We start from the raw sequence: 14,351 nt of genomic DNA on the forward strand, positions 1-14,351 counted from the left end.
GACTCTCATCGTGAGGATATAGGTTCGATCCCCCGTTGGCAGCACAATGGTGTTCGGCTGAAGTGGGCTTACTGCGGTTTTTCAACTTCGAGTCACGAATGCGAGCCGGTATCCCACTTGAAAAAGTCTCTCCAGAGAGAGCAGGCAAACCTTCAACAAGATAGTTACATAGCATGACACTTCAAGCATTAACCATCTTCATTTCAAAATATAAAGGACACAGATGGCAGCACCAGCAAGAACACGAAACAAGCACAACTCTGACAACATAAATGCGTTAGGGTACACATGCTCACCCAATGGCCCCCGGAGTCATCGTATGTAGCCCGCGGCCCTCAACAAACCTAATTTTATAAAGATTAACTAAGCGGCACAATGCCAGGATTTCTGGCATTGTGCCACATAAATCACTCAAGTGACCCGCGGCACATTTACAGATCACTTAAGTGAACTGTGGTGTGGCGCTGTTCCAGATCATCTATGTGGCCCGCGGCACATTCCCACTTCATTTAAGTGGTCTGCGGCACATTTACGGATCACTTAATCACTTAAGTGACCCGCGACGTGTTTTCAGACCAAAGACGCCCGCACTCTCCAAAAGGTTGAGTACCCTTGCGTTAGGATGGCGTGTGTGAGCGTGCGCACACACAGAATACGTTCCTGCATGTACTGATTCGTTAGAAATTCTGCCGAGAATTGTGTGCGAGGTGCATGTATGATTAAGTAGTAGTAGTAGTCTTCCAGAGGTTGAGAACCACTGCCCCAGAGTAGAGGGGGCGATGCCACCCACTTTGAGAAACACTACTCTTTACGGGTGGTCAGGCAAAAACTCCAGTGTTCACACATGCAATATATAATCATTTTGTTTAAATCTCTTCTTTCTAAAAAAACTGTAATTACAGGAATGGGATAGGCGTAAGAACAGGTGGCAAGCCGATCATCCAGAGGCGGCAACAAAGGCTAAGCAAAGGTTCCGGGCCGCACTCGGAAAGGTGAAGGGCGTTAAATTCCTCGAGCTAAGGAATGAATTTAGAGTTTATGAAATGGCGATCGGCGGTGAGTAAATGAAATTACTGTAACGAAAATTATAGTAATAGTATTTTTAATATGAAACTAGTGTGTCTCTCATCACTTACAGCAGGGGTCTTCAACGCACGGCCCGCGGGCCACATTTGGACCGCGGAGCTTTCTGTAGCGGCCCGCCAATCATTTTCAGAAAATGGTTGCAAACATTGAAAAACGATGAATTCTAGAACTAAATAAAGAAACAACAAATGAAAGAAATTATTCTAGAAAAAAATTAAATAAGTTTCTAAAATGAATGAAAAAAAAAGAAAAAAAATTCAAAAACAAATTGATGAAAACTAAAAATTAATGAAAGAAATGATTCCAGAATTGATGGAAATTCGGAAAGAAATAATTTTTTAAACAAATAATTTCAGAATTAGTAAAAAAAACCCATAAATCAATGAGAATTTCGTAACTTCTGATAGAAATTATTTCACAATTAATAAAAGAATAATTGTTATTGAATGAAATGATTTCAAGATGAAATTTATTAGAAAAATAATCTCCCAATTTAATAAGTAATTAACCAAAAAGCTCATCGGAATTAGCAAAAAAAATTATTTAATAACTAATAAAAATTGTTACCTAAAAGTAAATGAATAATTTCAAAATAAATAAGTCTTCTCAATTATTTTTGCCCTTGTTTAACTCGGGAGCCCCCCTTGTATTAAGGTGTCGCTAAATTACATGAGTTGGTGTCCCCCGCGGGCTTCGTGGGAAGTTTCAATTTGATCCGCAGCGCCTAAAATGTTGAAGACCCCTGACATACAGGGTGATCATAAAATAACGAAAATGCCGATATACGTCCCCCCCCACAGCAGCTGCAAAAATCTACGGATGCGGATAAAATTCGAGATGTAGGTGTTGCAAAGTATGCACTCGGGAATGAAAAGAGAAGAACAAAAATCTAGATCTTACGGTTACGGTTTTAGCTACAAAATTTCGAAAAATTCAACTAACGACGCTCACTTTTATGCATTACTAATGATCGGAGCAGTGAAAAACCACAAATGACGTTAGAACGGTATCTGCAGCGCTATGAACGCCGACTATAGACGCAGACAAAGGAAAGATCTCACCAAGAGGTTGGTGCTCTAACCCAGGGGTTCCCAACCTTTTTTAGCTCGCGTACCCCCGTAATAAGTTTTGAAAAATTAGGTTCAAAAGAGGATTAATACAAACTGAAATCCGGAGCTGTGTTCAATTTGCTTTTATATTTGTTTTTTATATAAGTATACGAAGAAACTGACGAGGTTCACCATTCCATCGTTGAAGGGAATCTTCAGAGTGGTATCTGATGTGAGCTCTAGCAATTTCTCCTTTTCTGGAATCGACAATGAAGCCGGTTCAAAATACTCTTCTTTGAAAGGATTACATGTCCACCGATCACACCCATTTCCGGCTCTGAAAAATAATTTTCAAACGAGGATTTGAATCCTTCCTAGTGACCGACTGTTAAATTTAGCTCGGCTTGCGACAAGAAATCGTGAAGTGTTTCAAATACTTCCGAAAAAGAAGGGCTACCTCGTGCCGAAGTTCGAACAGCAACGTCAGGACAACCACCTAATTTCGGTGTGCAAAAGCAAAGCGTTGTGTAGGTTGTCCATGTCTTCACACAACAATTTAAACAACCTGTAGTTGGTGGAATTCACCTTGACAAAGTTGACAACCTTGACCGCTTCATTAAGAATGTTCCGAAAATTCGGAGGCAACGGTTTCGATGCAGGGCCGTGAATATAGCAGTGAGTCCATTTCATTTTGGGAGCGACTTCTGCCACGCGTGCACGGCGGCCTGAGTAGCAACCTTCCGTGGATCTTCCTCCATCTGGAGTGAGCCCAATGCATTTTGACCATTGAATTCTTTTTATCAAGAGAATAATGATTAACTGCTTCAAAAAAGTCTTTAACAGTCGTACCACCCCTTCAATGGGTGACAAATAGAAAGAGAATTTCTTTGAATTCTAAGTCTTTGAAGTACTTGGCAATTACAAGTAGCACAGAATATTGTGCAACGTCGGTACTTTCGTCGACTTGGATAGGAAAAAAATTCACAACCTTTGACGTGGCTTATGACTGTGCTCTCAACATCGTCAGACATGCCCTGTATTCTTCGAGATACCGTATTATTTGACAGAGATATTAAACTCATTATATGAGCATTTTCTTCTGCAAGCGCATGTATCTCACAGCAACTTTGATGCACGGTGAAATTAAATTTTTCACGAATGGTGTGATTTTTTTCTCGTCTCGCGATACGATACCTAATATAGAAGGAGGCATCGGTAGCTTTGACAGAATCACTTTTGGCAGATTCAAAATATGTTTTCACGCTTACAGGTGCACGGTACTTCATTTTGGTGTTTCAGTCAACTTCAGCTTCCGCACAGATGCAGTTATTAGCCACTGATCTATAGCGTAAATCACGTGAGTAGTAGGTGTTTGGTAGAAAAGTTGACGTAAAAAAATTGCAGGAATAATAACACGCACGCGCCTTAATACAAACACCCACAACAAAAGTTAAACACAAAAAGAATTAATTAGTTCTTCGTTTTTATGCACAGCCCCCCGCATGTGCCAACAATCAAATCTAAAACGCCGAAGAAAAATGAGCCGAGAGGAAGGAGTGCGCGAATCTGGATCATAGGTTGGACACGGCGTGGAGGAGGGAAGGCCGATCCCCTTTTTCAAGGACGCAACCCCTCTCTCTGTTATAGAAGATTTTATTGATAGGGAAAAAAAGGTTAATACATATATTGCTACTGACAATATTAGTAAAAACCTCTACCTACTTTTTAAAATTCTTTTTAATCTTTTGTAATTCTTTTGTTGTTTTTTTAGATGGGTGGCCGACATTACCATTTTCTTTTCGCGTACCCCCTAACAGCCTCTCACGTACCCCCGGTTGGGAACCCCTGATCTAACCTCTCGTTGTGGAAACTTCCGGAGGGAGTAATGTGTTTGTTCTGCATTGGTTGTTTCAACACGTTTCTTGGTCTGCGTCTAGCGTCGGCGTTTATCGTGCCAGAGGTGTACCGGTCTAACGTTTATGATCTTTTATTGCTCCTATTGCTCAGCGATTAAAAACGAATGTTGCAGCTTGAACTTTTCGAAATTTTGCTGCTGTAACCGTAGCCGGAGAGCTAGATTTTTTTTTTCTCTTTTCATTCTTCAGAACGTGTGTTCTGAGAAACACCTATACCTCACATTTGTTGATTTTTGCGGCCGCTAGGGAGCTCGTATATCGCCAAATTTATTTTATGGCCGCCCTATACTAAATACTCAACTTATAACGTCAATTAATCGCAGGTATACCTCAGCAGCCAACTTTTACGCCGGTTTACAACGAGCATCAAGGTATGTTCATGCACGAACCTATGAATGAATATTTATACTGTACGTGAACTCATGTTGGAAATTGAACTGGAGTTCTTCTACAAACTGAAGAAGAGGAGGCCCGGAAACTACGGTATTCACATTGTAATGCCATGAATCCTTCATATGTACTTATCATTACCATCATTTATACTGACAGGCTGTCTTGAAGCATGGAGGAAAGAATAAGTTATTCTTTCCTCCATGGTCTTGAAGAGTTTGGAGGACCGGAGCCAGTTTCCTTGTGCCCGATTTACCTAAAGGACATTTATATAATAAAAAAAATCTACGGTAGCAAAGGGAAGTCTTGGGCCCGGGCTAATGATAGAAACGTGATTAAAGTGTCATTGTTTTTTCATCTGGAAATTGGGTACTCTGTATTTGTTACTAAATGTACAGGGTGGACGAGAAGTCCAGAAAACATTTCAAAAAGTTGAAAATAAATCAACCGATTGACACACGGAGGCGTGGGTTTCATTAAAACACCTATCATAGCATAGCATTTTTTTTTTCCTTGATGGATTAAAAAAAGTTCACTCACAGGTGTCGCTGTAAAACGAAAAAATCGACATAACACACATGAAAGGCGACACAAACAGTGTATAATTAACGTTCACGACAATTTAAGTCGCATAAAACTACCATATTTAAACATGAGCAACCCTTTCACCCGTTCAGATGTAGCCCGAGCTAGACAGGCCGCTCATTGCACAACGTGGTAGTTTTATGAAACGTAAATTGCCATCAACCTGAAATCATGCACTGTTTTTGTTGCATTTTTATTTGCTATGTCGCAGTTTTCATTTTACAACGCCACCTGTGATTGAAATCTGAACTTTTTTTTAGTAGATAATTCTGCGGTGTTTGGTCAGAACATGATATCTAAAAAAATGGCTTTTTAATCTAGTAGTAAAAGTTATAACTAATTAGAAGTGAGATAAATGCACAAATACTTGTGTATGGCTAAACATCATGCTGATATATGATAGTTCCATTTCTATTTGTGTATATTCTTTATTTTTGATTTTAAATGACAATGAAAATGCTTATATCTCAAAAATGTGGTTTTGGAGTTATCATGTTCTGACTAAACACCACAGAATTATTGTATAGTAAATAAACCACAGGGATGTTCAAAACTCCACGTAAGAACTTCGAGTCGCGCTCGGGGAATATTGTGTAACATGAGAAAATGAAGTATTTTCTCAAGCAGAACCGACTAATTCTGTTCTCTCGAGGGCACATGAGTTTTGTTTTTTACTTAATTCATTCACTTGCCATGTGTATATAATCTTGGATAATTTTTTGAACCCATGTTTGAATCCAGGCTTTGGGCCTGAGTCTGTAAGTTTAATGAGGAGTTTTGATCCGTCCTCTACAGCAGAGGTTTCCAACGTCCCGGTTAACGCGGAACCCCTAGCTTGAAACCTGATCGTTACAAGAACCTACCAGGAAACCCTTGATAGTTACGAGACTGTTCTACGACACCCCTACAAACACGAATGTTTCTTAAATATAGATATTTTTATTGCAACAACAATGGAAAATTTTTACAGTTGTCATGCTGTGGAACCCCCTGAAAAGCTCTAGGGGAACCCCAGGATTCCACGGAACACCAGTTGGAGACCTATGCTGAACAGATTTTTTATTACCTACCGTTCATTAGAATGAAAAAAATTGTACATAATCGATTCTGTGTTGTGAATATTAATGTAAGTTTTTGGATATCAAATAAACTCTTGTTCTTTCGTTGAAGATATTCTTTGTAACGTTTGCATTTTTGTTCGATCACTACAGTGGATCCCGCTTATAACGTTCCCGCTTGGTACGACTTAGAACGTTTTCCCAATTGGTACGACCTATTTTCATGGTTTTATATATATGTTACTGCCAAAGTCCGAAATTGGCAGGTTCTCGAACTCACCTGTCCACTTGACCCGGTCAATGTCCGAAATTCGAGTTTTCACCGGCCCCGATATATCGATCCCTATTTTCGTTGAAAGCATTTTCCCGCTTACAACAGCTTTTTGAAAGACGTTATAAGCGAAATCCGCTGTTTTCTGGCCAGAGGAAGGGTAGTCGTAATCCAAAAAAACTTAAATTATTGCAGAGAATTTACAAAATTACTGAAAATTATTATTTTGTCTTATGGCAGCCTACTCTCGGAAAATATCTACGAGAATATGGGCACAAGATTAGATATCGTGCCCTTTACGTTTAGAAGCATGTGAGTGTACCAATTTTCAAAACTTGCGAAATGACGTTTGTGAACGTTTACTCTACCCATGTTAGTTACTCTACGAGTTTCGTTTCCCTAAAATGCTTTGTAACATGCGTTTCAATAGGGGGGGGGGGGGGTAAACATTCAAGTTTCTGACAAAATAAGGGGATCCAACCATCTGATAAACCCAAAAAGTGAAAATTTGCACATTCATGCTTTTGGCATGAGTGGGACAACAAAAGTGAGCCAAAAAATAAAAATTACTACAAATTCCTGAGTTGAGGAAAATTCGAAATTAATGAAAGAAATAATTTCATATAATTTATATATATGTATAAATTAAGAAACAATCGAGAGAGAAAAAGATGGAGTAGGAGAAACAATTTGCGTACCTGAAAAAGACGAATAAACTGGGGGAGAAATAATTTGTGGACCAGCAAAAAAACACATGAATGGGAGAGGGTGATTTGCAGCAGACTGGCAAAAAAAAAAAAAAAAAAAGTGAGCGGAAAATGGGGAAAAAATGTAAGAAATAGATCGAGGATCTGCAAAAGCTAAACGAATAGGAGAAATAATTTGAGCAAAGGTAAGGAAATAAATACTGTAAATAAGAGAAAAATAATTTGCGGACCGACAAAAAAGAGGAATAAATGGGAGACATAATTTGTGGCCCGGCAGATAGAATGAGTTAAAATTGAGAAATAATTTGGCATGCAACAAAAATAAATGAAGAGAAGAAATAATTTACGGACTAGAGCAAAAAATAATGTGCAGACTGACAAAAAACAAATTAGTAGGAGAAATTATTTGCAGACTGGCAAAAAATAAATGTGGAACAATAATTCTCAGACCTGTTGACCGACAAAACAGGAATAAAAAATAGTATAGAGACGGCATGATATATATATTTAATTAAATCTAAAATTATATATAGGTTATGGTAGTGCTTTTGAACCACCAGTCCCTGAGATAAGTCAAAACTCGGCCGTGATTGATTCGCTGTTTCATTTTCCTCCATTTATTTCCCGTTAGTTGTGAGTAGGGCCAAGCCTTCCATTCATAAAAAAAAATGAACAGGTCCGCGGGCTTCCAAAAGTTGAGAACCACTGGACTATATATGAATTGGCCTTAATTTCTCGCGCACCACAGTGTACGGACCAACGGGGGAAGAACACTGATGTAGACCAGCACATTCTAGAGATAGAAGGCCTCCGCACGCTGCTCGTGATGTCACGCAAGTAGTCCATCCTCACTCAGAATATTCAAAGGAAAAAAAAAATCTGCTGTACGTGCTAGATCATCGTTGTGCGGAAAAGAAACGATCTTACACAGAATTGGCGATTTTTATGCCCCACATCCAAGCACCGTGCAGTATTTGTGAGTCAACCAGAAAGATTCTACGCCAAAATAAGAAGAAACGAAATAGGATAATATGGTTCAAAACGTGGCAAACTTGGTAGGTGGACTTACCGGACTACTCTCATCATGTTCAGATGAACTTGACAACCCGGGCGGAGGCCTTCTATCTCTAGAAGGTGCTGTGTAGACTCACGAGAAAAGATAGGTGAAACGCCCTGATACCATTCTCGTTATTTTCGAGTCCCATTCGCCAATCCCTTCTGTTTTGTGTGCTTCTACAGCTCTTCTTATTCCAGCGATTCCCAAATGTGGGTGTGCCTGGACCTCTGGACCATTCGGAATATTGTTATGATCTGACAAAAATTTACCGTTCCTGTGGTGACAGTTCTCGATCGGAGTACGAAACGTTGTTTTAGTTCTTTGGCAGTCCAGTAGGTTGCATCGCTTCCCATATGTATTACTTTCACATGTATATACGCTTCACATTAGTATTACTTTACCGCACACACCAACTCCAGTCATATATTACCATATGACAATTTCCAATCAGTGGAGTTTGGGTGGGAAATGAAGGAGCCATCTATCGGTGGTCGTCCAGGCTCGGTTGGTAAAGAATTCGTTTCTGACGTTCTATGCCCGGATTCGAACCCGTGGACCTTGACGTTAACCTTCACGAAAGACGAGCACCTTACCACTGCGACGCTCGGACGCATTTACTAGTACAGGAGGAAAGTGTTCCCCACTGTTCGAGAACACTATCGTTGATAGCTCTAGTTTCTGTTGTCATAAATATATAGGGGACCACGATTGACACCAATATTTCCGAGAGGTCCACGACTGAAAGTATTTGGGAGATATAAATCAAGGGACTACTACCTTTTATCGAGTAGTGAGCACTGGCGATACCCATCATCAAACGAAGAGCACCCAACTTAAGACAACTTTGATAGACTTATTGCCTAAAATCTGCGTAATTGCAATCCTTAAATGCCATTTTTACAGGGTGTTTAATTGAAGCGATGATCAAGAAAGCAAAAAACAGCGGTTCCCAACATTTGATTCAAGAAGAGAGTTTTATAAAGATTCGAAAAATCAATAATATAGTAGGCCCACTTCTTTCAACGAGTATCATACATAAGATTCATTGGCCGTATTTACCGGCAGAGTTTGAACTACAATCGCAGGTTAAAGGATTAGCGATCGACACGGATAACGATTCGTTTCGATCTTAAATCCTTTCACCAGCGATTGCAGTTTAAACTGTTCGGTCGATATTAATATGATTATTCATGAGTAGCGTGACAGGAAATCCGTAAAAATATCGATATTTACATCTTCACAAGCACGATAATGGCAAGACCCGTCTCTCATCCACTTTTACTTTAAAAAAAAAAAGCTCTTATTTCCCACTCGAGAAGAGGACCACTATCACCGAATTATCTTCCCCCGTTTTTGTAATCTATATTTGCATTTTCGGTTCTCTCTGGATATAAAACTGTACTCTACGCATGATATTTTCGAGAACTGCATATTAATATTTTTAGCGTGTGTGGCAGAATAAAGAACGATACGCGAAAGGGATTTCATGAAAATTTTCCTGGGCTTTATAGCGGTGACCCGCTTCAAATGATTCCGGATGAGCCCTATACGGGGTTCCCATCACCATAGTTTTGGCGTGAAACCCGTTTGGAACTGAGAGACATATTCCTGAATTTCTTCAGGTAAGAGAATTTCAAGTACCGACTATAAAGCAGGGGGTTCTGGGGTTCTTAACCAAGGGCCATTGGAAAGATTTCAGGGGGTCCGCAAGCTCGGATGAGAAAACAAGTATTTATTATTACTACTATATTATACAGGGTGTGTCCCGTAAGTGCTAATGCGGCCTTTATCTCATCAACCGTCCGTCGTATAGGTATGGGTCCAATTTAAAAAATGTTCAACAGGCTTTCAAAAATTCCCCGTACCAGATTTGATAGTGAAAATACAGGGTGTGTAACAAAAAAAATCTAAATTTTTATACGGTTCCCCCGTTCTCCAATTTCCAATTGGAAAGTTGTTGCCCCGTATCTCCTGAGGGCAACCAAAAAAAATTCCAAGTTTCTAAATGCAATAATCGGTGAGAATTCCAAAATCGAAGAAAAATTGTGAAAGGACAGTGTAAAAATGAGGGAAAGGAATTTGTTCGTTTGTTTTTTATGTTCTTTCACAGCTTTTTTTCAAATTCTTCGAAATTAAAAAATACCTCAGTGAATATTGCACTTAGAAAAATAGACTTTTTTTCTGTTGGCCTCAGAGGAGATGGGGCCAGTGTCGTAACTGGACAGACACAACAGGTGCACCCGCAAAGAACTCACTTCAAAGGGGGGGGGGGCCCAGAATGGGCTTAAATGAACCATCCTGAGCCCAAGAAGGGGTCTAAATGCAAGTAGGCACAGGAAGGGCTAGTTTAAGGCTACGGACAGAGCAAATTTAAAAGAAAATTAAAATTGTGAAATAAAATGTCTTTGTATGATAGTATAACCAATTTCTGTTAAATTCAATGCTATTTGAGGACCTCAAAAATTTATTTAAAGAAATCCATTGCGACCCACCCTCTAAGCCATATATGCTGAACACTTGGTCCGCGGACCAAATGTGGGCCTGGGGGTTATCTGATGTGGCCTGCCCTCCCCCAAAACCTAATTTTGTAAAAATGTACTAAGCGTGCTTACAGATCACTTAGGTGACCCGTGGTGCAATTCCAGAGCATTTGATCGGCCCGCAGCAAATAGGCCCGTGGTACATTCACAGATCACTTAAGTGACCCGTGACACAGTTCCAGATTACTTAAGTGGTCCGCGGCACATTTCCAGATTACTTAAGTGACGCGGCACAGTTCCGGAGCACTTAAGCGGCCCGCGACATATTTCTAGAGCACTCAAACGGTCCCGACGCATTTTCAGATCACTTTCAGATCCGCAGAATATAAGTACTCTATAGAGATCACTAAAGCGGCTCTGTAGGGGGCTTATCAATAGGTAGAGTTAATAAAAGTTCCATATTTTTAATAAAGGGGGGTTGATGACGTAAGAATCATCCAAACCAACCTCCCCACTCCCCATCAAAATCAGTAAATCAGAACCCCCCATCGATGTTGACGTAATACTTGAATGACCCCTATGCTATATAAACTAATTTCTGTTTATTTAAATGCTCTTTGAAGGGTGGCAACTCAAAAATTTCTCAGGAAGAAAATTTTTGCGAAACCTCAAAAGGCTGCTCTAGGCTATAGCTCAGGGTGGTAAGTTTGGAGGGACTTTAAATTAGAAGTGAATGAGCAGAAAAATTTGTGTATAATGGAAGAAAAGCGGCGAATTTGTATAGAGACTAACATAAATACGCCTCTGCCTAGAGAGCGAGGAACTAGGTCAGTGAGTGACAAAACGAGTGACCTAGAGAGAAAGGGAGCAGGTCAATGAGTGTACAAAAGAGTAGCCTAGAGCAGTGGTTCTCAACCGGGGGCCATATGGCCCCCTAGTGGTACTGGGATACTTCAAGGGGGCCACGGAAGAAAATGAAGAAAGGGGCCATGACAGGTGGTTTGGAGGGCTGCAGAGAGCTGAGAAGAAAAATTAAGGTGTGAAGAAATAAAGCTTTTATATTAGTCACTATACACTTACAGAATCCAACAAAACCACCCATAAAACCAGGGTCGTCTTAGGGCATGGACCCACCCGGGCCTCACCGCCTACATTTTGCAACAAGTTCCCTAAGATGGGGTTTTTCGCAGGCTCCGGCTGGATTTTTCACAGACTCCTCTATATTAAATTTAGTGTGAAAAACAAAAAAATGATGAAAACCATATCAGACGCCGGGCTGCAGCTCTGTCAGTCCCACTCTTGTGAGGGGTCATGCCCAGTGGCCCCACAGTCCATAAGTGACCCCACCTTATGATATTTTGTATAGTACAATTAATTTTGAAAATAAGTGGCTGTTTATTTCCAGTTAAGTATGGGACTACCATAGCATCACTTTGCCTAGGGGGGCCCATGATGTTGAGACAGTCCTGAATAGAACTCGGACTAGCGGGGAGATCAATAATTTCTAGGGTAGTGGCCTGGAGGCTAATCTTCTTTGCAAAATTCAATACGTATAAAGGATCTTGCTTCTAGACGATAGTTGAAGACTCTGGGTAAGACGGGAGCAACGAGAAAAAATATGGTTCAAAGGGGGCCACGGGCAAAAAAAGGTTAAGAAACACTGGCCTAGAGCCTGTTCTAGCATCAGTTCCTAGAGGGGGGGGGGGGGTTGCCTGAACTCCCAGGGTTTCACAACCAATGGTAGAATTATGAAAAAATAAATAAATGCTAAGTTTTTTGAAAAAAATTATTTAAATAAATTATTTAATAGCTTTAATGTTGGTAGACTGAAGTAGTAATGTTGTTATACTTTGACAAAAAACTTTACTTTCGGTGACATCTCTCGATAAGAGTGTGAAACGTTGTTTTAGCTCTATTGGTTCTTTTGCAGTCCAGTAGATGGCATTGCTATCGCATCATATTTACTAGTCTAGTACTACTTCTATACAACACATGTACCTCGTCCATTGTCCTCTGCTTCATTTCTAACGTATTGGTGCATGTTGGGATGCGCATGTCCATATTGTGAATCTAACGTGAAGCTTGTTTCTGTGTAATACTCGTTATGGTGCTGCCATCTACCACGCATTTTTCGAACTACGAGGGAAGTGTGAAGTTTGAAGATTTTATCGTTTTGTAGGCCTTTTGCTCTCCTGCTGCGAGACCTTTTAATGGGGAGATTGGCTTGCATTCGCACCTCGAAGTTGGGAACCACAGAAAACCGTCTTCAATATTTACTAGTACTGGAAAGAATGTCCTCCATTGCTTGAGAACATTCTAGCTGAAAGATGGCTGTAGTTTCTGTTGCTATAAATGGGGGTCCATGGCAGACATCAAGATTTACGGAAAGGGGGAGTCCCACGACCAAAAGTATTTGGGAACCACTGACCTAGAGAGTGTGTTAGCATGGGCATGGGAGTGACAAAAATCTTTAGATAATGAATAGGCAAGGGAGTGACTAAAATCATTAGAAAGTGTGTAAAGCATGGGAACGAAAAAAATCTTTAGGAAGTATGTCAACATGATCAACATGATTATGACCAAAATCTTTAATCTTGTATAAATGTATAAGCATGGGAATGACCTAGAAAGGGAGGGACGTGGTTGATAAGAGACCATGACTGCCCTAGAGCGTTTGCAAACATGTGATTGACCAAAAGTGTCAAAACTAGCGAGCGAGGAAACAGGTCAGCGAGTAATCAAAATAGTGACGTAAAGAATGAGTTAGCATAAGAGTAACCAAACTAGTTACTTAAAGTTTTTACACGCATGGGAATGACCTAGTGACAATGCCGTTTTTAGGCATGGGGCCCACTTGAACACGGCCCTCAATAGAAGGGGGGGGGGGCTGACAAAAATGAAATCTGGTTGAAATTTTCAAGAATTTGCCTGGTAGGGACTCAGAATAGTCACTTGGCCCTGGAGGGAGGGGGGGGGGGCATGATGCTTATAAGACCAAAAGATGCTTTGCCTAGACCAAAAGAGCATAGGCGCCGGCATGAAGGTTACTGAAATCTTCCAGCCCGCGCGAATCCAGGTTGTCTTGTTTACAGGACTCAAGACCGTATGTAGGAAGGGGAAGGATGCGTTGTATTACATATTAATTAATTATTGGGGGGAGTGGGGAGCGCCTCAGCTCCGTCACAAAATTTGAAAGTGAAAATTTAAACTCCAAGTAAACATAGAAATTTCTCAACATTTCATAACAAATTTGAAAAACATAGTTAATTTCACATAGAAATACATATTTTTGTTTACACGGCAAAGTTAACTTCGCTCTCGTTCGTAATAAGGCGTCTTCAAACCTGGAAAGCTACTCAAGGCTCATTTCCTTCGACTTGCAGAGTTTCGTTGGACTCGTTGAAATGACTCGGAATGTACTGTACTGCTGACGCTTCAGCCAAACCATACACTTCTTTCGCCAAGTCCACGAACATCGACTTGAATTCGATGACGCTCTCCAAGGAACCAGCCTGGATCGGATCATTCCGCCACGCCTTGCATCCTTCTACCCTGTGCGACACTTCGTACAACGCCGAGGATGGGTCGCTTCTGAGCAAAACTCGGAACTCGACTTTGACGTCGGTTTCGGTGACGGGTTTGGAAGGCGTCGGCTTCCCGAAAACGACCTCGTGGTCGAACACCCGGTCCTTGGCGTCTGTGACGGTCTCACCGAGGATTTTCAAGTGGTGTCTCCAGGACACTCCGAGATC

The 14,351-nt window shown here is 40.6% G+C and overlaps 2 protein-coding genes across 2 annotated transcripts in view; both read left to right on the plus strand.

Moving 5' to 3' along the window:
- The window catches only part of LOC149064462 (uncharacterized), a 31,984-nt gene extending 25,789 nt beyond the window's left edge, over positions 1-6,195 (plus strand). Inside the window, exons 3-4 of the mRNA XM_089255086.1 lie at positions 903-1,056; positions 4,375-6,195. Coding sequence (XP_089111212.1) covers positions 903-1,056; positions 4,375-4,469 — 249 coding nt within the window. The 3' untranslated portion in view covers positions 4,470-6,195. The remainder of the gene's footprint in view (positions 1-902; positions 1,057-4,374) is intronic.
- Positions 6,196-9,499: 3,304 nt separating this feature from the next.
- The window catches only part of LOC149064463 (uncharacterized), a 52,657-nt gene continuing 47,805 nt past the window's right edge, over positions 9,500-14,351 (plus strand). Inside the window, exon 1 of the mRNA XM_089255085.1 lies at positions 9,500-9,741. The gene's annotated coding sequence lies outside the window, so the exon portion shown is untranslated. The remainder of the gene's footprint in view (positions 9,742-14,351) is intronic.

Source organism: Pholcus phalangioides, unplaced genomic scaffold (genome assembly GCF_987345545.1).
Source record: "Pholcus phalangioides strain wild (caught in Gottingen) unplaced genomic scaffold, Ppha-v1.0 ptg000042l_1, whole genome shotgun sequence".
Lineage (NCBI taxonomy): Eukaryota > Metazoa > Arthropoda > Arachnida > Araneae > Pholcidae > Pholcus > Pholcus phalangioides.